The following is a 22,731-nucleotide window of genomic DNA, read 5'->3' as shown; positions in this document are numbered from 1 at the left end:
CTGACCACGGGTGGGCCACATCCCAATAAATCGTGGAAAGGAAGGGGGAATAACCCGGAGGTGAGACTTTAAAGGCACTACTAAAATAAGAACAAAAATATACATAAATAAAGAAAATAATTTTATTACATATCAAAAAATAAATACATATAATACTTGTACATAATTAGCATAAATATGGATATACTTTGAAAAAAAACATCAATGAGATAGTGGTAAGATATCCCTGAATCAATGCGTTTCAGAAATTCTTTCCTTCATCAGGTGTTCATACAGAGAGAATTACATCTGAGGAATTACAGAATCCAAAATGGTTAGTAATTTGTATCACCACCGCCAAATTGGACCTTCAACCTTACCACAGATATGGTTCACTTGCATTTAATTCATTGACACTACATGAGTATCCATATGGTTAAAAATAGGAATTGTGCGACTTCACGCCTGACTCCACGCATCCACTCAAAAATCGACTTAGCGCACGTACACACGGTCGGAGATTTTGGCAACCAAATCCGTCGGATTTTGCCCTTCGGATTTAGTCCGACCGATTGTGTCCGAAACTGTTGCATACACACGGTCGGGCCAAGTTGTCTGATTTCGCGGTTGCCAAGAAAGCGGTGACGTAAGCCGTGTACGGCGGGACTAGAAAAAAGAAGTTCAGCACCACGTCCAGCACCCTTTGGGCTCCTTCTGCTGATCTCGTGTTTTAGTAGAAGTTTGGTGAGAGACGATTCGCGCTTTTCAGATTAGTGATTCAGATCGCTACCGCTCTTCAGTTTGTGCTTGTCTTTGCGTATCTGATAATCAGTGCGTGCAGTCATTAAGTATTTGCTTCTCATTGTGGACTATATCTTGGTCTAGTACGCTTTGAAAGGCATTTTTTATTGTCTCCTTGCTTCTGCTATTCAGGTCGTCCTTTCAGGCCTTGCTGTTTATCAGTGCTTTCTGGTGTCCGTTCTGACCAGCCGACCGTTTTCCAAACATGTTTTGTCTACGTACTCATCGTACAGTTTGTGATGTGCAGGGGTTCTTACTTTGACTTTGACACAAGCCCAGTCCATGAACAGGGAGGGGAGGCGTTTGTGGACCAAGAATTGGTTGCGCCAGCGTCACCAGTTCTCCCACATGCCTTTGCTCCGTGAGATCCGCGAGAATAATCCTGATCAGTTCTGGATTATTCTCAGGGTGACGGACCCCGTTTTTCACTGTCTGCTGGCTTTGCTCACCCCTTATATCACCAGGCAGGATACCTGCATGCGGCAAGCCATCACTCTGGAGCAGAGGCTCATCGCCACGTTGCGCTACTTGGCGACAGGGAGAAGCCTTCAGGACCTCAAGTTCTCTACAGGCATCTCCCCCCAGGCTCTGGGGATCATTATTACAGAGACCTGTTCTGCCATCATTCAGCTCCTGCAGAAGGACTATATTATGCTAAGTTTTAGCCTTAAACATCACATTCTATGTATTTCATGATTGCTAATGTCTTGCATTTCTTTCCTCATTCCCTAATTACCATCATTGCAATATGCTCTAATTCATATGCTCTGCCCCTTTGTCCTCATGCAGATTTGCCTCACTAACTTCCCCACCATGCTCTTCTTGGCCCCTAAAACTATAGTCTAGTCACTTAACAATGTCTTTTGGCAGCTCCATAGTATTGTTTTCCCCTAAACACCCGCTAAAATCTCTACAAATGTGATGTGTGTGCTTCAATTCATGCAAAGTGACCTTTTTTGTTTTTTTTTAGAGTTGGGCCAAACTCATTAGGAACCCCCCTCTCCCCAACTGCCACCTCAGCTGATAGCAATCTTCTATCTGATGACTTGACCCAACCCAATACACACTCAAAATACCTTTTTCATGATCACATTTATGGACAAATTCACCAAAGCATGTAGTGTAAGGGCCTGCCTCAATACTTTCAAATGCTATTTTTTTTTTTAAACACATTAATTTTCTTGCTATGTAATAGCAGAATGTCAAAATGTCCTTCCATTTTGTTATAATGACACTTCTTACCTGTCCGGTGGGCTGCCAATAGTGTAACTAAGGAGGGGCTTCACAAAGTATCACAAATTATTTAGGCATTCAGCTCTCAATCAAGTGGAGAGCGTTACCTGTCCTAAACATCCCCCCTCATTTTTTAGCAAGGGCCCAACAGATGGGGGGGGGGGGGGGATGGGGGTTATGACTCTCATAAGGGGACCTTATACTTTAGGCTTTAAATACTCATTTCTAAAAATGTTATACTAATTTTGCCCAAAAATGTGGGTGTCTAATCTGCATGCAATGTTGATTTGTCAAATTACTAGTTTTTTTTCTTGTGTCACTACACAGTGTCCTTCAACGACACAGGAATGGCAGACTGTGGCCTCCCACTTTGCCATTTTTATTAAAGTTGTGCCTTTTTCACCAACAGTGCAAACCCAAGTTCAGAGCGAGATGAGGGGACAGTCTCTTCTTCAGATAATCTTATTATGTTGTGGGTCTGCTACACACACACCTTCTTTTTGTTAACTAATGTGTAGTGCATTACTGATCAAAATCATGCTCATTTTCAGCACCCTGGCAGGAAAATGGCATGATTGTCCAAATTTAAACATCACTGTGGGTGCTTTTTACTAAAGGCACATCCACTATGCACTACAAGTGCACTGCAAAAGTACACCTGAAACTGCACTTGGAGTGCAAAGTGGAGTTTCCTTTAGTAAATCACACTCCTTCTCAGCACAAACTCAAATTTGACTACAAATACATGTTAAGCCCAATGAAAAAGGAAGCCACACATTGTTGAGAGTTCAACTTTTTAATACAAGCACATTCATATGTGCGTTTAGTAAAGGTTTTTACAACAAACCAAGATATTTTGGGTATCCAAAACAGAGTTTAATCATATTTTTTTTTTTAACTTGTTTTTTTGTGTAAACAGGTATGTATCAAACCGTAAAAAACAGAACACAGGAACTTACAAAGTTCAACTTGGAAAAGTGAAGACAATATCAGACATGAGTATGTACAAACTGGGCTGATATTGCCTTCATCACATGGGGTGTCACCCCTGAAAATTCCAAATTTGGAAGATGCACACAGTGTGTAAAAATGTACTATCTCCCATCATGGGGGATCAATGTACATGCTTTGGGGCTGCAACCCCTTCATCTCAGACACTTTCCACAAAACATGTACATTGATCCCCCACGATGGGAGATAGCGCATGTTTACACACTCTGTGCATCTTCCAAATTTTTAATTATGCAAAATACAACATTTTTATGTTAAAAAGCAAAACTAAAACCCTATCTAGTTTTTTCGTTTTCACACTCTCCCCAAAACATCAATGAGGTTCATTTTATTTTTAACATCATTGATGTTTTGTTGTACAATTTCCAAATCCCTATTCCACCCCATTATCTCCCCGATCAAGATCTGGGCACTTTCACTGGTAAAACGGGAATCTTCCTCCACATCACCTAGAAAAAAAACAAACACACCATGTAATCCAAATATGGTGATATACATTGATGAGCTTACCAGAAGCTGTGTTCTCCGACACTCACCTGTTGTGGTGACAATTTGTCCAACCTCCACAATCTCTCCTTCCTCCTCCTCCTCCTGCTCATGCTCCTGCTCCTCTGTTTCTTCTTTTGGAAGTTGCCCTTCTTTGGGAGGGGTGTGGTCCCTGGTGTCCTCATACTTGCCGAGTATTCTCTCCCCTATGAGAATGTAAACAAAGATTAATTAGCACACAGAGGGCAGAAATAGGAATCTGAAACATTGCTTGGAAGTGTGGTACAATTGTGTTTTTGGGCTGAGTTACAAGGTGAGAACATTACTGGGGACACTTTGTTAAGCTGGAATACTTCCCTGCAGAATGATGTTTCATACGAACGAACGAAACCATGACCTTGAAAGTGGCCATTTTAAAATGCACAACATGAAATCAAAGCACATGGAGCAGTATGCAAGCAAGAATAATCATATGAACACACGAAAACTACTTACTTTTTTTAAGAACACGCTTGATCCTTGGGTACTGCTCGTGCTCCCTCAGTTTCAGGTCTGACCAGCGTTTTCTCAGTAGATCCTTGGATCGGCGTACCCCAAAATTCTTCAGAAGACTCTTCACAACTTTATTCATGATCTTGGCCTTTCTGATATTTGGGTTTGGGTAAGGTCCATACTTCCCATCATAGTCGGTCCTGTTCAATATGTCGACCATCTCCAACATCTCTCCAAAAGACATATTTGAGGCCTTAAATCTCGTCTTCCTGGATCGGGACGTTTCAGGCTCCGGGCTTTCCTCACCCTCCTCCTCGTTAGTGGAACTATTAGTGCGCACCTGCGTTCTCTCCGCCATGTGCTCTCCCCACTGCGTGGGAAGCGAAGGGGCGGGGAATAGTCTGGAAAGAACGTCAGGGGCGGGCAGAGTTTCACGCATGCGCACTGTATATAAAACGCCACACATGTGTATCGTCCGTACGATCTGGGAGGAGAGTGTCAGTCACGGACGTGGCGAACGTCGAAACGAAGGTAACATTTTTAACTTTGTGCTTCACTAGACTAGACTGCTTGTATCTAGGCCGATGTTGGGACAAGATTAGGAGGGATTTTAATTGCATTATTAGTATTTGGAGGGTTTGTCTTGTGTTGTGTCTTGCAGACAAAATGGACCCATTCAACAATGCCAACTTTATGGGGCTATTTCTCGAGCTCTACATGGAGATGCCCTGCCTGTGGCAGTTCCACAACAAGTTTTATAATGACAGATCAAAGAGGAACGCAGCACTGGAGAAACTGCTTGCTTTGGTGCAGATCAGGGTCCCCACGGCAGACATGACATATCTCGCAAAATTGTGGCCATGAAGCTTACATATTTCAGGGAGAGAAAGAAGCACCTGGAGTCCTTGAGAGCAGGAGATCCAGATGCTGTTTATTACCCCAGGATGGTGCACTTTGACAGGCTGCATTTTCTGGTAGACCAAGGGGTACCCAGGCCACCACTCAGGCTACCACTCTCCAGGCTTCCTCCAAGGCATCCTTCACCCCCAGCTGAGGCTTCTGATGTCCAACCCAACCTGGGCCTTCCAGGCAGCACCATGTGGTGGGGACCAGCTTGAGACCGGTATTGCATTGTTGAACATATTTCTTGTGTTACATTTTATGGTGTTAACTAGATGTTCTTATTAATCAGTAAGTTGAGATTTCTCCAAGTGGTTTACATCTCAATAGACAGTAGTGACCAAAAATGATTGGGACGGGAAAGAAACATGCTGGTGTCAGACAGATAGTCTGTTCTATTTGGTAACATTCAAATAGCAAAAGCCAGGAGCACAAAATGTTGTGATTGATGATCAAAAAACTAAAACTATGTCCCCTTTTCATACACAGGAAGACCTCAGTCGGGGGGAGGCTGTGGCAAGTGGCAGCCAGGAGGTCCACCAACACCCTACTTTTCCTCCTGCCCCAGCTACAGGAGCCCAGCCACAGCCTGGAAGGCTGGTGGGAAGTCACAAAGGAAGACCAGAGAGTGATGGCCTGGGTTGAGTCTGGTGTGCCAGAAGATGCAGCCTCCTGAAGATCCACATCCTGGGGACAGAAATGGCATCTGAATTTCCTGCTCTCTAGGACTTCAGGAGCAGACTTCTTTCCCTGAGATATGTACTCCTCAGGCCACCATTTTTTTTATATCTCATTTAGTCATGTCTGCCCTGGGGGCCAAAGGCTGCACCAAAGTTAAGAAGTTTCTCCAGTGCTGCGTTCCTAGTTTTATTTTTGAGCAAACAAAATAAATTTTATTTTTGTTTGATGAAATACTTGTGTAATGTGTTTTCCTTCAAAAAGTAGAGTTTATTTGTGAGCAGGCAGGTACATTTCCAAAATACAAAGTGAAATAAATAACAAGGGGTACCAACACTAAACAACCTCCTGTAGATTAAAAAAGAAAAAGAAAATATAAAAAATGCAATAATGTTGTTGTAAGTTTACACCCAAAAATAAAAATTAAAAAATAAGGAGAAATGAGCAGTGTCTTTAAAGGAGATTTTTTAGGAAAAAAAACATCTAAAAAATAAAAAAACAAATCAAATATTGTGTAGATGTGACGCAAATTAAAATTGTATTGCTGAAATGGTTAAAAAAGAGTAATGAAGTCCGTTCGGGAGAAGTGTGTGTGACTATGAGCATCAAAAGAAGTTGGTTCTTGCAGCATTGTAAAGAACAAGAGAATGCACTTGATGAATGATTTTTTAACATTGCAGCGTGACGAATGTGCTATATCGCTTACGAGCAGTAGTTTTACCTGAACGAGCGCTTTCGTGTCGGAATTTGAATGTGAGCATGCATGGCACATGGTCCGATGAAAATGCTCTACACATGATCGGATTAGGTCCGACCGGTCGGACGGAGATTCGGACGGAATCAGTCCGATGCATACCACACACAGTCGGATTATCTGACGACACGGTCCGATAAGACGCATTCCGACAGATTCTCCGACCGTGTGTACAGGGCATTAGAGTCTCCTCAGCTAATAGAAAAAAATGCCCAATGGGGGATATCCCAAATAGTGTTGAAAAACGCTGTATCCTAAATCCGGGTGCAGCGCCTGTCTGTGTGCTGGGGTCCAAAAAATTGGAATGTTTAAATTTTTTACTCTGCATCCTTTGTCTGATTAATTTTGGATGCTTACCAATAACTTTGGATTTTTGTGCTTTTCTTTTCCTCTTGAGTCTGGTATCCACACCTCCTTTGGCCATGTTAATATTGCAGCTGTCCTGGTCTTGAGACGATTTACCAGTGTTATTTCCATTCTTTTTTTTTTTGTAAATCCATTTTCAATCGCAGTGCCAATGACCGAAAAAAAGAAAAGAAATACTCTGCCTCCATGGGCGTTCCCGAGACTGCAGTCTGTTCACGATGACAGCCGTTATATAGCTGAGAGTGGGGCCACCTGGTGATGTAAATGGATGACCTTGCCCCCTCTGAAGTCATGTGACATTACATGTCAGAAGGGGTGGGGTCACCCGTTTACGTCACTGGGTGGCCCCGCCCTCAGCTATATAACAGGTGTTATTGTGAACAGGCTGCAGACATGGGGATGCCTCCCATGGAGGTTAAGCATTTCTGAGTTTTTTCCGGTCCTCTGCGCTCTGGTTGAAGATGAATGGACATCGCGGGACACTTTTTCTTTTCAATAAAGGACTTGTCAAAAACTGTCTGCTGTCATTTTACTTTTTTAACACTTTTTTTGGTGAATAGGTAGGCGTACAATGTACCCGATACCCATTCAAATAGGGGGGACCGGTATCTGGGGGCCCCCTTGTTAAAGGAAGCTTGCATATTCCGATAAGCCCCCCCCCCACCCACAGACCCCCACAACTGCCGGGCAAGGGTTGTGGGGAAGAGGCCTTTGTCCCCATCAACATGGGGACAAGGTGTTTTGGGGGGACCCCAAAGCACCCTCCCCAAGTTGAAGGCATGTGGCCTGGTGCAATTCAGGAGGAGGGGGGCTCTCTCGTCCCCCCTTTTTCCTGCAGCCTGCCTGGCTGTGTGCTCAAATAAGGCTCTGGTATGGATTTTGGGGGGGACCCCCATGCCATTTCTTTTTTTTTTTACATTTTGCTGCATGGTTTCCCCTAATATTCATACCAGACCCAATGGACCTTGTAATGGACTGGGGGGGGGGGGGGGGAGCCTACGCTATTTTTTTCAATTATTTCTATCTATATTGCTGGGATCCAACAATACATTACAGCCGCAAGCAGTTTTAAATTACATTTTTTCCTTTAGAAATGTAATTTTGCTGTGGTACTCTTATGAACATGGGAAAGATGCTCTGCTTTACAGGCAGACTAAGGAGACCCCCCAGGCAACATATTTAAAGGAATATTTAATCTTTATTGTTTCACTTTAACCATTTGCCGCCACCATATAGCAAAATTATGTCGGCAAAGTGGTTTAGTTATCCTGATCGGACGTCATATACGTGATCAAGATAGCTGGAGGGCACCCGGTGGTACTAATCACAGCTGATCACGGAGTAAACAGGAAAAGCCAGGTATTGACTTTTCCTCACTCGCGTCTGTCAGACATGAGTAGAGGTGAGCCGATCAGCTGCTCCCTTGACAGGTGGGGTCTGCGCTGATTGATTATCCGTGCAGCCCCGCCCCCCTGCGGATGCCCACCCAGGACCACCAGGGAAGCCACCAGGACCACCAGAGATGCCGCCAGGGATGCACACCACTTGTATGACCAGATATGCCACCCTTGGCCACCAGGGATGCCAATCAGTGCCCACAACTGATGCCAATCAGTGCCCATCACCAATGCCTGCCAATCAGTAATGCTCATCAGTGCCATCTATCAGTGTAAATCAGTGCCACCTATCAGTGCCCATCAGTGCTGCCTACAGTGTAGCAATGACTGCACAATTGTCATTTAGAAAGCGACAGCCCTGAAAACTGAAAATTGGCTTGGGCAGGAAGGGGGAAAAGTGCCCAGTATTGAAGTGATTAAGCATTATTAAAATCACTGCTCCTGAAAAAAACTTCAGTTTTTAAAACATTTTTTTGCATTGATACATATCCCCTGGGACAGGAACCAGGTCCCCATACACTTTTTATGGCAATAACTTGCATATAACCCTTTAAAATGAGCATTTTTGATTCTTCACGTTCGTGTCCCATTGACTTTGACGGCGTTCGGCTCATCCTTACTCACTACTTTACATTGTAACGAAGTGTAATTTCTTCAGTGTTGTCACATAAAAAGATGTAAGACAATATTTACAAAAATGTGAGGGGTGTACTCACTTTTGTGAGATATATTAGTAGTCTATAAAAAAAAAAATATGCAGCATGGAAATTTGTTTAAAGACATTGTGTACATAAAAGCATTTATTTTTCACATACAGAGAGGATTCTTTACTGTAAGGGCAGTACATAACATGGAGTTTCCTAACATGGGAATTGATTGCAGCAGATAAAAAAAAAAAAAAAAAAAAAAACGTTTGGAGGTCTTCCTAAATGTACATTAGGAACATTACATGTGAATGTATTTTTATACATTGTACAAGTGCATTTTTATTATTTTATTTTTTTTAAAAACTAGCAAATTGTTGATCCAGGGAGAGAGCACCACATGAAAACTAAACCACACACTTATGCCACGTACACACGAGTGGAATGTCCGAGAGAAAAAGTCAGACGGAAGATTTTCATCATATATTCCGATCGTGTGTATGCTCATCTGACAGACCTAGGAATAGATTATGTTTTAAATATTTCCGATGGAACCAATTCCTATCTGTAAAACCGCTAGTCTGTATGCTGTTCCGAAGGACCAAAAACGACGCATGCTCTGGAGCAAGTACGAAACAGAAGCTATTGGCTACTGGCTATTGAACTTCCTTTTTCTAGTCCCATCGTACATGATGTACGTAACCGCGTTCTTGACGATCGGACTTTGGTGTGATCGTGTGTGCGCAAGACAGTTTCAGCAGAATTCCGCCGGAACTCCGTCGGAAAAACCTTCAGAGTTTATTCAGACGGGAAAACATTAGGATTCTTTGCTTGTTTCTGGATCAACCAGATGTCAGGGAATTTGAGGATGTCAGATTTTCTTTTAATATAAGTGGTTGAATTTGATGGTAATGTGTTTTTTTCAGCCTATGTAGCTAGGTAACATATTAAGTTAATGGTAAAATGTTATCTTGTAGAATCCCTTTAACAGAATGATCACATACTTTTTGAAGGGTCAATGGCCAGCGGCACAGACCTAGTTTAATGAACAACTAGTTTGATTAGCTTCAGCAAAATAGTTATTGGAACCAGATGGTAACACAGAAAATATAGTGTTGAAGGAAATCTAATCTGGAGTCAACTTAAAGAGCACCTGTCACAAAAGAAGTATAGGGGCAATGATTGGTGTTCCCCTTTGGAAAATGCCTGTCTGTGTGCGCCTTAAAACAAGTATGTGCTAAAGGAATTTTAGAAACGAGTGCCAGAATTCACAATGTCCTATGTTTTATACTATTTCCAGGTCAGTGGAATCTGGTAGGCATTTTAGCGAAACATCAATTGGGGGAGGGGGGGGGGGATAATATAGAAATGGTAGCCTATATACTTCTTTTATGATAAGTTTGCATTAAAAAACTATTTTTGCAAAGATTCATAATCTAAATATCCAGGAAAATTTAGACTTTAGTGTGGGGGTCAAACCTGTTGAGTGTTCACTATAAAGTACTGTATTTATTGGCATACAACACGCACCTTTTCACCCTGAAAGTCGGGTGCAAATAGTGTGTGCGTGTTATACGCCGATACTGCAATTTGGGCTTGGGAACCCGGAGAGGGGGCAGGACGAGCACCACCAGATTTTATACTGTGAGAATCTCCCATTTACTCAGCTCCCTCTGTAATAGGAAGTCGCATCTCCTGGGGCGGCATTGGACCAATGTTACGTCTATCATAGAAGCCGGTCCAGGAGGCGGGACTTTGTATTAAAGAGGCCGTAGATTAATCAGGAGATTCTCGCTGTATGTAATCTGACGGCGCTCGTCCCAACCTCCCTGTCCCCTCCGAGGAAGCGGTAATCTGAGTTGAGGCTGCAGATGGGCACTGATCAGGCTGCATTAATGGCAATGGTGAGGCCGCAGATGGGCATTGATCAAGCTGCATTGATGGGCAATTGTAAGGCTGTAGATGGATATTGATGGGCAATTGTGAGGCTGTAGATGGACATTGATGGGCAATTGTTAGGCTATAGAAGGGCATTGATCAGGCTGCATTGATGGGCAATGGTGAGGCTGCAGATGGGCAATGGTGAGGCTGCAGATGGGCAATGGCGAGGCTGCAGATGGGCAATGGCGAAGCTGTATTGCTGGGCACTGACCCTTATTTTCCTTCCATTTTTTATTTAAAATTGATGTATTTTTCCTCAAACGTCCCTCCCAAAATTAAGGTGCGTGCTATACGCTTGTGCGTGTTAAATATGGTAATTTTTTTAATGTGATTTTCACATTTTCACATACTTCCTCTATATTTTCTTTGTATTTAAAAAAAAAATGGAGAGATTTTTAGGATTAGCCACTGAAGGCCAGCTAACAGCACATGTGAATAAAGGACCGTGATCACAGAATACAAGGCGTTCTGTGAATGAACAATGTGAAAGAAGGATCTAAAACGTCAGTGTCACTTCTGTATATTAGACCTGCATCTATCTTAGTCACATCACTGAAAGTATAGTGAAAGCTATGCTATACAGCAATGATGAAACTGTAAGTGATAAAGGCCAGTGATCCTGGAGGTGGCATATGCCTCATGAGAGTTAATACAAACAAAATGCTTGGAATTCTGCTTTATTGCAGAAGTATTGTGTGAGGCTGGATTCACACTATTGCGAATTAAATGCTTGTTTCTCCATTTCCAATTTGCAAAGCAGTAGATTCTGAGATTTTGGTCCATTTTAGGTTCAAATTCAGCCCAAAATTTGGGCTGAAATGTGACCTAAAACGGTGAATGGAACAGCACCGGACTCCTGCTGTGAGCCACTGCATTCCCCAGTGTGAATCCCCAGCCTTACGGCCTTCCTGCATAGGGATGGCCGAACTGTTCGCCCGGCGGTCGTTTCGTGGGGAATTTTGCGTTTTCGCAATTCACCCGATCGGCAGACTATTCCCGCTGTTCGCCCGGCAGACATATGTGTTTACAGTGTGAAAGAACTTTGACCCATGATGACACATCCATCATGGGGTACAGGACAGCCAATGGAGACATTTCAGCACATGGACAATTGGACATTCACCCTAACTTATAAAAAGACCTGATCTGGCGGCCATTTTACATTCTTTCTTGTGTCACTATAGGGAGAGGTTGCTGTGTGGAGCAGGGAGAGACTGCAGTGACACAAATCGCTAGCTATTAGGTCCACAAAAGTCCTTTTAAGGACTGGTATGGTATAGGTGTAGTACAGGATATAGGGTTGAGTGCACTGCTGTGCTAGTGTTTGTTGCAGCAGCCTGTCTTTTGTCAGTGCAGAGAGGGACAGGACGCTGTGCGCAGCAGGGACAGTCAGTTTAATCACTAGCTGTTACTATTAGGTCCACAAAGGTCCTTTTAAGGACTGGTATGGTATAGGTGTAGTACAGTATATAGGGTTTTACACATATAATATACTTTCTTCCAAATATAGAAAGAATATTATACTTGACTGCTGCCCTATTCTGCAGCAGTCCTTTATCGGTGTAGGGACTGAGGTACAGTCTGCAAATCACTAGCTACTCGGTCCACAAAGGTCCTTGTAAGGACTGGTATACAGTAGCTGTACAATATATAGGGTGCTGGTGCAGGGCTGTGCTGACTGCTGCCCTATTCTGCAGCAGTCCTTTATCAGTGTAAGGACTGAGGTACAGTCTGCACATCACTAGCTACTCGGTCCACAAAGGTCCTTGTAAGGACTGGTATAGCTGTACAATATATAGGGTGCTGGTGCAGGGCTGTGCTGACTGCTGCCCTATTCTGCAGCAGTCCTTTATCAGTGTAGGGACTGAGGTACAGTCTGCACATCACTAGCTACTTGGTTCACAAAGGTCCCCGAAAGGACTGGTATATCGGTTCGCGTTCACGAAACGTCCCGTCGGAAGTTCGTCCATCTCTATTCCTGCATATTTGCAGCAGGGGGTCACTCACTCTGCATCACCACCATGTACTGAAAGTCTTGTATTTTTTTAAATGAATACAAGGTTAGCTCTAATTGGACATGTTGGAAAGACAGGGCACTGACATCTTAATCTCCACCTCATGCAATCAAATAATTGAAAAATACAAGGCGTTGTGTGAATGGTGATGGTGCAGTGTGAGTGACCCCCTATTGTTACTATGTAGCCTTCAGAAGTTCTGTACAATGATAGCTAAAATGTGGAGGTGCTGAGAACACTCTTTAAAGACTTACCCCGCCATAGGATCTAAATTTTTGTTTGGTCCAACTGCAGCTATTGAGCTTGTGTACAGTAAGTAGGGGACATTTGAGGCCAGACAAGCTTTTAGAACATTCTCTGTCCCTGCAAAGAAAAAAAGTGACAAAAAACATTTAATATAGAGGTTCTGTTTTCTAGGTAATCACTGTAGCTACTCTCAAAAAACGATCTTAAGCCAAACCTCAGTCAGGTTTTTAGTGCTGTCTGTGCCCCTATTGAGATGATTTACCCTCTATACAGTGCATCTGGAAAGTATTTATAGCGCTTCACTTTTTCCACAGTTTGTTGTGTTACAGCTTTATTCCAAATGGATTCAATTGATTATTTTCCTCAAAATTCTACAAATAAATACCCCATAATGAGAACATGACAGAAGTTTGTTTGAAATATTTGCAAATTTATAAAAAAATAAAAATAAACACATGTACATAAGTATTCACAGCCGTTGCCATGATGTTCTAAATTCAGCTCATGTGCTTCCACTGATCATCCTTGACATGGTTCAACAGCTTGGAGTCCACCTGTGGTAAATTCAGTTGATTGGACATGATTTGGAAAGGCACACACCTGTCTATGAAAAGTCCCACAGTTAACAGTGAATGTCAGAGCACAGACAAAACCATGTCCAAGGAATTGTCTGTAGACCTCCAAGACAGGAATGTATCAAGGTACAGATCTGGGGAAGGGTACAGAAAAATGTCTGCAGCATTGAAGGTCCCAATAATCACAGTGGACTCCATCATCCGTAAATGGAAGTTTGAAACCACCAGAACTCTTCCTAGAGCGGGCCGCCCAGCCAAACTGAACAATCGAGGGAGAAGGGTCTTAATCAGGGAGGTGACCAAGAACCTGATGGTCACTCTTACACGAGCTCCAGCGTTTCTCTGTGGAGAGAGGGGAACCTTCCAGAAGAACGACCATCTCTGCAGCACACCACCAATCAAGTCTGTATAGTAGAGCGCCAGACAAAAGCCACTCCTCAGTAAAAGGCACATGACAGCCCGCCTGAAGTTTGCCAAAAGGAACCTGAAAGACTCTCTTGAACTCTTTGGCCTGAATGGCAAGCGCCATGTCTGGAGGAAACCAGGCACCGCTCTTTACCTGGCCAATACCATCCCTACAGTGAAACATGTTGGTGTCAGCATCATGCCGTGGGGATTTTTTCAGGGGCAGGAACCTGGGAGACTAGTCAGAATTGAGTTTAAAAAAGATGAATGTACAGAGTCATCCTTGATAAAAACTTGCTCCAGGAGTGCTTTGGACCTCAGACTGGGGCGAAGGTTCATCTTCCAACAGGACAACACCCTAAGCACACAGCCAAGATAACAATGGAGTGGCTATGGGACAACTTTGTGAATGTCCTTGATTGGCCCAGCCAGGGCCCAGGTTTGAACCTGATTGAACATCTCTGGTGAGATCTAAAAATGGCTGTGCACCGACGCTCCCCATCCAACCTGATGGAGCTTGAGAGGTGCTGCAAAAAAGAATGGGAGAAACTGTCCAAAAAATAGGTGCGCCAAGCATGTAGCATCATGCTCAAAAAGACTTGAAACTGTAATTGGTGCCAAAGGTGCTTCAACAAAGTATTGAGCAAAGGCTTTGAATACTTCTGCACATGTGATTTTTTTGAGGACACCCTATGTAAGGGAGCACTGCGATGGGGGAACCTCATTAAATGGGACACTCTGATGGGGACAAATGATGTAAGGGGGCACACTGATGGGAGACACCAGATGTAAGGGGGCCTTCCATAGCAGAAACCTGTTGTATGTGGGCACTCTGACAGGAATACTTGATGTAAAGTGGCCCTTTTATGGGAACACATTACTTAAGGGGGTACGCTAATAAGGACACCTAATATAAGGAGATACTCTGACGGTGGAAACCGATTTATGGGGGTAGTCTGATGGGGGCACCCAATGTAATGAATTACTCTGGCAGGGACACCTGATGTAAGGGGAAATATCCAATTTACATTTACAGACTATTACCACAGCGTGTGGAGGAAACAGTAACAAAACACTAGAGAACGTGGCTTGCACCAAAAAAGGGAACTAGAAGCGTACAACGACACAGACTTGCGATTCAGACATTGGCTGTAATTTTTTTTTGTGACTGGACTTACATGAATTTTAATTCAATACCCCTGCTCTAGGCATACAATACAATACATACAGCTTGAGCCTGGGTTTGCACTCTTGTGCTGCATGGAAATCATTCTTTTTTTCATTCTAAATGGCGCACCACCAAACTATCCCAATGCAATGCAAGTATTTTGCATCACAGCACACTAAATGTGCATCGCTGTGTGCTGCTTAAATTGCTGCATGCACCTTTTTTGGTGCATTAGGCAGCTTATTAAAATGTATGTATTGCCTTAACGCAATGCATATTGACACACAGCATAACACTAACCACCCTGTAGTGTTTATTCCAACTATGATATTAGAAATGTAGGGGAAACAAATAGTTATATATGTCCAGTGCCTTGAAAAAGTATTCATACCCTTTGAAATTTTCCACATTTTGTTATGTTACAACAAAAAACGTAAATGTATTTGTAGCACTACCCCCGAAGGAGCTGCTGGTTAGATTTGGGCTTTTGCGGGCTGTTCGGCAAGGGCTCCTCCCATGCTTATGCACCTCAGTGAAAGTCCGAGTAAAGATGGCGCTGATCGCGCAGTTCAAAAACACAACCCTCTGTCCTATGCATTACCACGTGTACAGTTCTTTGCGGGGGTAACGGTAAATCCCGGACTATGCGACCCCACATGTAGCACTACCCCCGAAGGAGCTGCTGGTTAGATTTGGGCTTACCGTTACCTTTTGTTCCACTTGCTTCGCATCTAGGGGTGTCCCGTGGTAGATGGTCCAGTAACTTGAGAGATTGACAACAGATCCACTTGAATGGATTTTATTTGCAAAACGTAGACAATGAACAGTCTCTTAAATTGGGATCAGAGGGTTGGAAAGGAAGTTCAGGTACTCTTAATGTCAAAGTCAAAATGTTGAAGAACTTGCTTACTTTGACTGCATCCAGAGAATAGCCATTCACAACTGGATGTTCACTCAAGTTGGACAGTCCCTCTCTCACAAGGCCTAGCAGCCAACAAGGTGCTTACTCAGGGACAAGTCTCTGCCACAGACGTTGTGGTAGAACACGTAGGAAAACTAAACTTGAACAACACTTGTAGGATACCTGGATCTTTCAGCCAGCTTGGCGATATCCACAAGACCGGATTCTTTTGGATACTTCAGCCCTTCCAGGCACATACTAAGAAACCAACCCGTACGTGGTCCTCCCCTGGAATGCTTGAAATTACGGGGTCTCTCCCAAAGCGGAGACGGCACCCAACCACTTCAGAATCCTCCTTTAGTTTCCTTGCCTTGGGCTAGCCAGCCCTGGGCCAAAAAAATCGGGTGGATCCGCACCCCAGGCCATAGCCTTCCTGGGGGCTGGTCAGGAGGACCAGGACCATGAAGTCAGTACATCATTATGGGCCGGAACCCCAAATCATGTGACACCCGCATCTTAAATACCCTCTCCCAGAAAGAACAGCGAGAGCGCCACTTCCAATGGGCGGGCTCCGAGAGAGAGTAACTTAAGCACCTAACCAGACCATAGTTCCATGCCTGCCAGAAGAGACAGTGCCCCCTGTGGCCAGGCTGAACATCTCACAGTCCAGTCAGACTGATGCTGAAGTCTAAATTTAGACAATTGTACCCAAACCAAACTTCAGTTTAGGCATAACTTTGAGTTTGAAAAACACATAGCACGTTCTCTTCAGGAGCCGCCACTACATATTTTATTGGGATTTTGTGTAATAGACCAACATAAAGTGGCACGTTATTGTCAAGTGGAAGGAAAATAATAAATGGTTTTCAATTTTTTTTACAAATAAATATCTGAAAAGTGTGGCATGCATTTGTATTCAGCCCCCCTGAGTTAATACTTTGTAGAACCACCTTTCGCTGCAAGTACAGGTGCAAGTCTTTTTGTGGATTTCTCTACCAGCTTTGCACATCTAGAGAGTGACATTTTTGCCCATTCTTCTTTGCAAAATAGCTTAAGCTTTGTCAGCTTGGATGGAGAACGTCGGTGAACAGCAATTTTCAAGTCTTGCCACATATTCTCAATTGAATTGAGGTCTGGGCTTTGACTGGGCCATTCTAATACATGAATATGGTTTGATCTAAACCATTCCATTGTATCTCTGGCTGTATGTTTAGGGTAGTTGTCCTGCTGGAAGATGAACCTCCGCCCCAGTCTTTTGCAGACTCTAAGGTTTTCTTCTAATACTGCGTACACGCGACCGGCCTTTTTGGCAGACTAGGTCTGACGGAATCATTCCGTCAGACAATCCGATCGTGTGTGGGCTAATCTGATCATTTTTCATTAAAAAAATCAGATGGACCTAGAAATAGAACATGTTTCAAATCTGTCCGATGGACTCAATTCCTATTGGGAAAACCGTATGCTGGTCCGATGGACCAAATACGACGCAAGGGAAGCTATTGGCTACTGGCTATTGAACTTCCTTTTTTAGTCCCATCTTACGTCATCACATTCAAAACTAACGGACTTTCAAATGGACTTAGTCCGTTCGTGTGTGGCCAAGTCCGTTCATTCAGAAAGTTAGTCGGAACTCTGCCGAAAGTCTGTCGGGAAGACCGTCGGACTCAGTCTGCCGGAAAGTTTGGTCGTATGTACGCCGCATAAGAATGTCCTGTGTTTGGCTCCATCCATCTTCTCATCAACTCTGACCAGCTTCCCTGTCTCTGTCACCAGCTTATACCACTGCCCATCTGGGGGACCTAGGGTCTATCTCTGGGGCTCTCTTCTGCCTCTTGGTCTTTTTCTCCCCTTTTCCGCCTCTCTTTGTCCCTGTTGTCTCCTGGTCCCTGTGGAGCTGTGGCCGCTCGATCTCCCACTGGATGCTACAGATGTCTTGGAGAGTCTATCTATAATATACATGACACACACTTTGATGTGATTAAGCCAACTACCCCTGAAAAAGAGTATTACTTCCAAAACACCTCGAAACGTTGGGTTATTTCTATTGTGTATTATTATATGTCCCGTGTATATTTCCAACATCCTCAATATGCATCCAATTTAGATGTTTTTGGTATATGTCATAGTTAGTAATTTTATAGCTTTCAACAATAAATATATTTTTTAAGAAATTTGTTCTTTACTCTCATACTAATATTGAGTGCCAGCAATGTAAAGTCCCATAGAGGACACACACTCTTTTTGAGTGTTTTTTTTTCTATTTCATTAGGGATGTGGGTTTTCTGGCACAATAGTTTCATACAGGGGTGACACCATCCCTCCACACGTGACAGTCTCCCGCCTTACAAGTCCCCAGTAGTGCTGACTTACTCGCGCTGTCCTATCTCTTGCTCCCATGCTTCCAGAAAGGGCTTCCTCCATGTGTTCTGGTAGGATCTATCCAGCACCCAAGCCCCGACCCAAGGTCACCCCCCCAATCTAGGGGGCACCTTTGAGGGCCACGACAGCCTCCTAAACACTATATCTCTATCTTCCACCTGACTGCCCCCACTGGCATGGCGCATGCCTATTTATGAGGTAAGCTCTGCCCCCTGCCAGCCCACTCCAAAGGGATTAGCTGATGCCTCATAAATATTCCAGGCAGCTCCTCCTAACCTCCTGCCCACTAGCTCTAGAACACTCTCCAATGTCCCAGAAACAGGGGGAGGCACCAGAAGAGCTGTCAGGAGTCACCCAGCCCTGAGTCACTGAACCCTGACCCAGATTCAGAGCTCAGGCTTAGCCCTGAGCCAAATAAATTTACCTACACTAACAATAACCTATACTACATCTAGCACACACACTAGAGAGTGCTATAGTATGTATAGAAAATTATCATATAATGCAGTTCAACATGTGTAGGGTTTTATATTCCTTTAAACTCACCTCCAACATTTATAGCCTCAAGTTCCTTAAAGGGACGTTCCTCGAAAACATCCACAAGCGCAGCTGTATGAATGACAACATGAACACCTTTGACAGCTCCCAGAACTTGGTTATAGTTAGTAAGGTCTCCTTTAATGAAGGTAATGGTGGCAGGACCTATAGTGCAATAGACAGAAATACAAGCATGAATATGAAGACATTAACAAACAAGATTCAGAACTTAAAGATCATCTAAGAAACTATACAGAAACTGAAGTGAAGTGTTCCTGTTGCCTATAAAAATTCTGATGTTTTTTCCACTTTCCCTGCCTACACTGGACCAGTCAACAGGAATCTGAGTGATAAGACCTTTCCACTTACTCCTTAGCCCCTTGTTCTCACATGAAGCTTATTAATTTACAGTTCCTATCTCAGTTCTAATTATCTCAGTTTAAAATGTACCTGCCTGGACAAAGCAAAAGTCATTGGACCACAGTTTCAACCAGAATACAATCAGCCTGATTAAGTCGACTACTCCGGACATGAATCTACAGGTTAAACATTTTGCACTGCTTTGTACGTGCATTAAGACATGATTCAAAAAGTTTTCACGTGCACCAGTATTAGGCAAACTTGTGTGCATCACTCTAAGGCCGCGTACACACGCGCGGACTGTTCGCCCAACTTTGTCCGTCCAACAGTTTCGGCAAACAGTCCGCTCAAACTTAGCATGGACGGACATGGCCACACACGACGGACGAACAGTTTGCTGAAACCGTGCGCGATGATGTGAACGGCACGTACGACGGGACGAAAAATACGACGTCCTATACACTGCATTATAGCTTTCGGCGTGAAAATCCTTTCTGAGCATGCGCGCAACTTTGTTTGACGAACAAGCCTACACACGAGCGGACTGTTCGCTGAAACAAGGTTTCAGCGGACAGTTTTACGGAATTTCCGAAAAACCTTGTCCGTCAAACTGTCCGCTGAAACTGTCCGCTGAAAGCCCACACACGAGCGGACTGTCCGCCCAAACACTGTTCAGCGGACAAAGTTGGACGAACAGTCCGCCCGTGTGTACGCGGCCTAAGAAAATATGGAGGAGAAGACATTGCTTTTTATTCTTCTCAACTTCTACTGAGATCCTGATGTTATGCCTCACCATTCTTCTCTGGCCAACAGGGGGAGAGCTAAAGCCAAGCAAATCTTTAGTCTTCTATGCAGAGTGCTGAGAATCCTTTGAGTTTGAGAAGACAGCATATAATGGGACAAATACTCCCCTTACACTATAGACCCATTAATGTACTGTGCAGTAGGAGTGGAGAAATGATTATTATTAAACTGCCTGCAAAGTTCTTCCTTTTGGCACCAAAGGAGCGAGAAAGAGCACCTCTGTCTGGGTATTCTCTTGAGGAGACCATACCAGCAGAGATCTGAGCCATAGACTGGGAGTAAGGACACCCAGGGGCATCCCAACACCGCCCACATCACAGCACCTGCACTACTGCTCAGGAAGATTGGAGTATCCACTCACCCTCTGCTTTCCACTGCTGATCACTGGAGGCTTTTGCGAGAGACCAAAGTACTCCCCCTTTTACAGCAAGAGGTCACCACAGCATCCTGGAGGCTGGTGAGAGGGGGCGACTCAGCCATTCATGATCCTGCTAACAGGGTCTAAGCCACTGAGAGCTGGATACCTAGAGTACCCAATCAATACTGGACTCTGTACCTCACTTATTCAAATCCTAGACTGCACCTATACCAACCCAATACTGCATTAGACCACATCTAAACCACATCTACCTTACACCTGTGCTGTGACTTTACTGTACCTATATTGTGTAATGGTTAACTGGGACTTTCGTTAAATGCACCACCGCTTTTAAATGGCCCAACGATAGCCAGTAGAAGAACAATTAAAACGACTGTCCCTTAATTATTCTGCAACCCTACTTTGTTCCCCGTTCCTCCTCTGCTATCACCCTCCTTTTCTTTTGGACAATGCATACCAAGTCATTTTAGGACTAGCATCACGTGCCATAAATGTGTTCTGGCAATATAGTTCCAGCACTCGGTAGATTACTTGAGATGGCCTTGCTACTGTTTATGTTGATCTGGATGCCAAATGTCATATTATGCCTAGTTTCTACTGTTTATCACTTTGTATTCTTGTATTCTTTGTATTCTTAATTATGTTATTACCATGGTTAAACCATTTTATGCTTACCTAGTTACCAACCATATTGGGTGGCAATAATTTAAGTGTTCCTATACTATTTGGTTTGGTGCCTGTCTTCTTTGATATAGCACTACTATTTACCAAGTATTACTCTCAATGATTTCTTATGGGGCTAGCGCTACATAAGTTACCTAAAACCAAAACATTTTAATGCCAAAATAATACAGTATCTCACAAAAGTGAGTACACCCCTCACATTTTTGTAAATATTTTATTATATCTTTTTGTGTGACAACACTAAAGAAATTACACTTTGCTACAATGTAAAGTATACAAAGAAGAGGGATGAGAAACAAAAGGGACTGGAGGGCAACCAACCCCCGGGACTTTTATGGCGGCACTAAATATACTTAAACCATATGTAAAATCATTGAAATTTTTATTTAATGTACAAAAGACATTTTGCGAACACAATAGACAATTACATCCAATAAACAGACAAAGTGACAAAGTGCATATACAGATACAGAAAGTTGGTATGTGGGCTTATGCAGCTCCATCCATTACCACATTCTTATATGATTTAAACTGCATTGTTTCTTTCCTACATGTTTCGCTCTTCAGAGCTTCCTCAGGACAATTGCAGCAAACAAAAAAAGAAAACTGAAATTATAGAAGAAAATTTGTTTCAATACACATATATAGCATTTTTGTACATATAATAAGCCCGGAACACAGGCATAGGAAATGTCCACCTGTATGGTTTGACATATCATAATTACATTAGTCTAGTGATGGATTCACCCCAGTCTAACAAAAACGGCCCTAACTGCGGGGAAACCATCACCAGAGAAATATTTCTATTTAAACATAAGGACATAATTTGCATATCAATAGTAAATCTATGAATTGTTTGTCAAAAAAGGGGGCAATTGAACCATTTCCAAGAATGGCGTCCCCAAATTTATTCGCATACTTAGTGCATAAATGGTGTAATTTTCCTACTAAGGAAAATGCAGATTGGGTTGTAGAACACAAAAAAAAAAAAAAAAAGGGGAACCAGCAACTGGACCATGAGATATATCTACTTTTCAACAAAAGAATAAAATAATAAATATAGTAATAAAAAATATAAAAAATATATATATATAGAACTGAAGTCTTACCCCATATAATCTACAACCCAATCTGCATTTTCCTTAGTAGGAAAATTACACCATTTATGCACTAAGTATGCGAATAAATTTGGGGACGCCATTCTTGGAAATGGTTCAATTGCCCCCTTTTTTGACAAACAATTCATAGATTTACTATTGATATGCAAATTATGTCCTTATGTTTAAATAGAAATATTTCTCTGGTGATGGTTTCCCCGCAGTTAGGGCCGTTTTTGTTAGACTGGGGTGAATCCATCACTAGACTAATGTAATTATGATATGTCAAACCATACAGGTGGACATTTCCTATGCCTGTGTTCCGGGCTTATTATATGTACAAAAATGCTATATATGTGTATTGAAACAAATTTTCTTCTATAATTTCAGTTTTCTTTTTTTGTTTGCTGCAATTGTCCTGAGGAAGCTCTGAAGAGCGAAACATGTAGGAAAGAAACAATGCAGTTTAAATCATATAAGAATGTGGTAATGGATGGAG

General features: G+C 43.0%; 1 protein-coding gene across 2 annotated transcripts in view; it reads right to left on the bottom strand.

Moving 5' to 3' along the window:
- LOC143982097 (3 beta-hydroxysteroid dehydrogenase type 7-like) overlaps positions 1-22,731 on the bottom strand; it is a 137,514-nt gene that overhangs the window by 77,172 nt on the left and 37,611 nt on the right. For both annotated transcript variants that reach the window (XM_077480519.1, XM_077480520.1), the window contains exons 3-4: positions 18,918-19,073; positions 12,952-13,060 (exon numbers count right to left, since the gene is read on the bottom strand). In XM_077480519.1, the coding sequence (XP_077336645.1) occupies positions 12,952-13,060; positions 18,918-19,073 (265 nt within the window). The remainder of the gene's footprint in view (positions 1-12,951; positions 13,061-18,917; positions 19,074-22,731) is intronic.

This window comes from Lithobates pipiens, unplaced genomic scaffold (genome assembly GCF_037356315.1).
Source record: "Lithobates pipiens isolate NorthernLeopardFrog02 unplaced genomic scaffold, aLitPip1_a1.2 Scaffold_16, whole genome shotgun sequence".
Lineage (NCBI taxonomy): Eukaryota > Metazoa > Chordata > Amphibia > Anura > Ranidae > Lithobates > Lithobates pipiens.
Note: the sequence above shows the minus strand (reverse complement) of the source record. Positions and strands in the feature narration are given on the sequence as shown.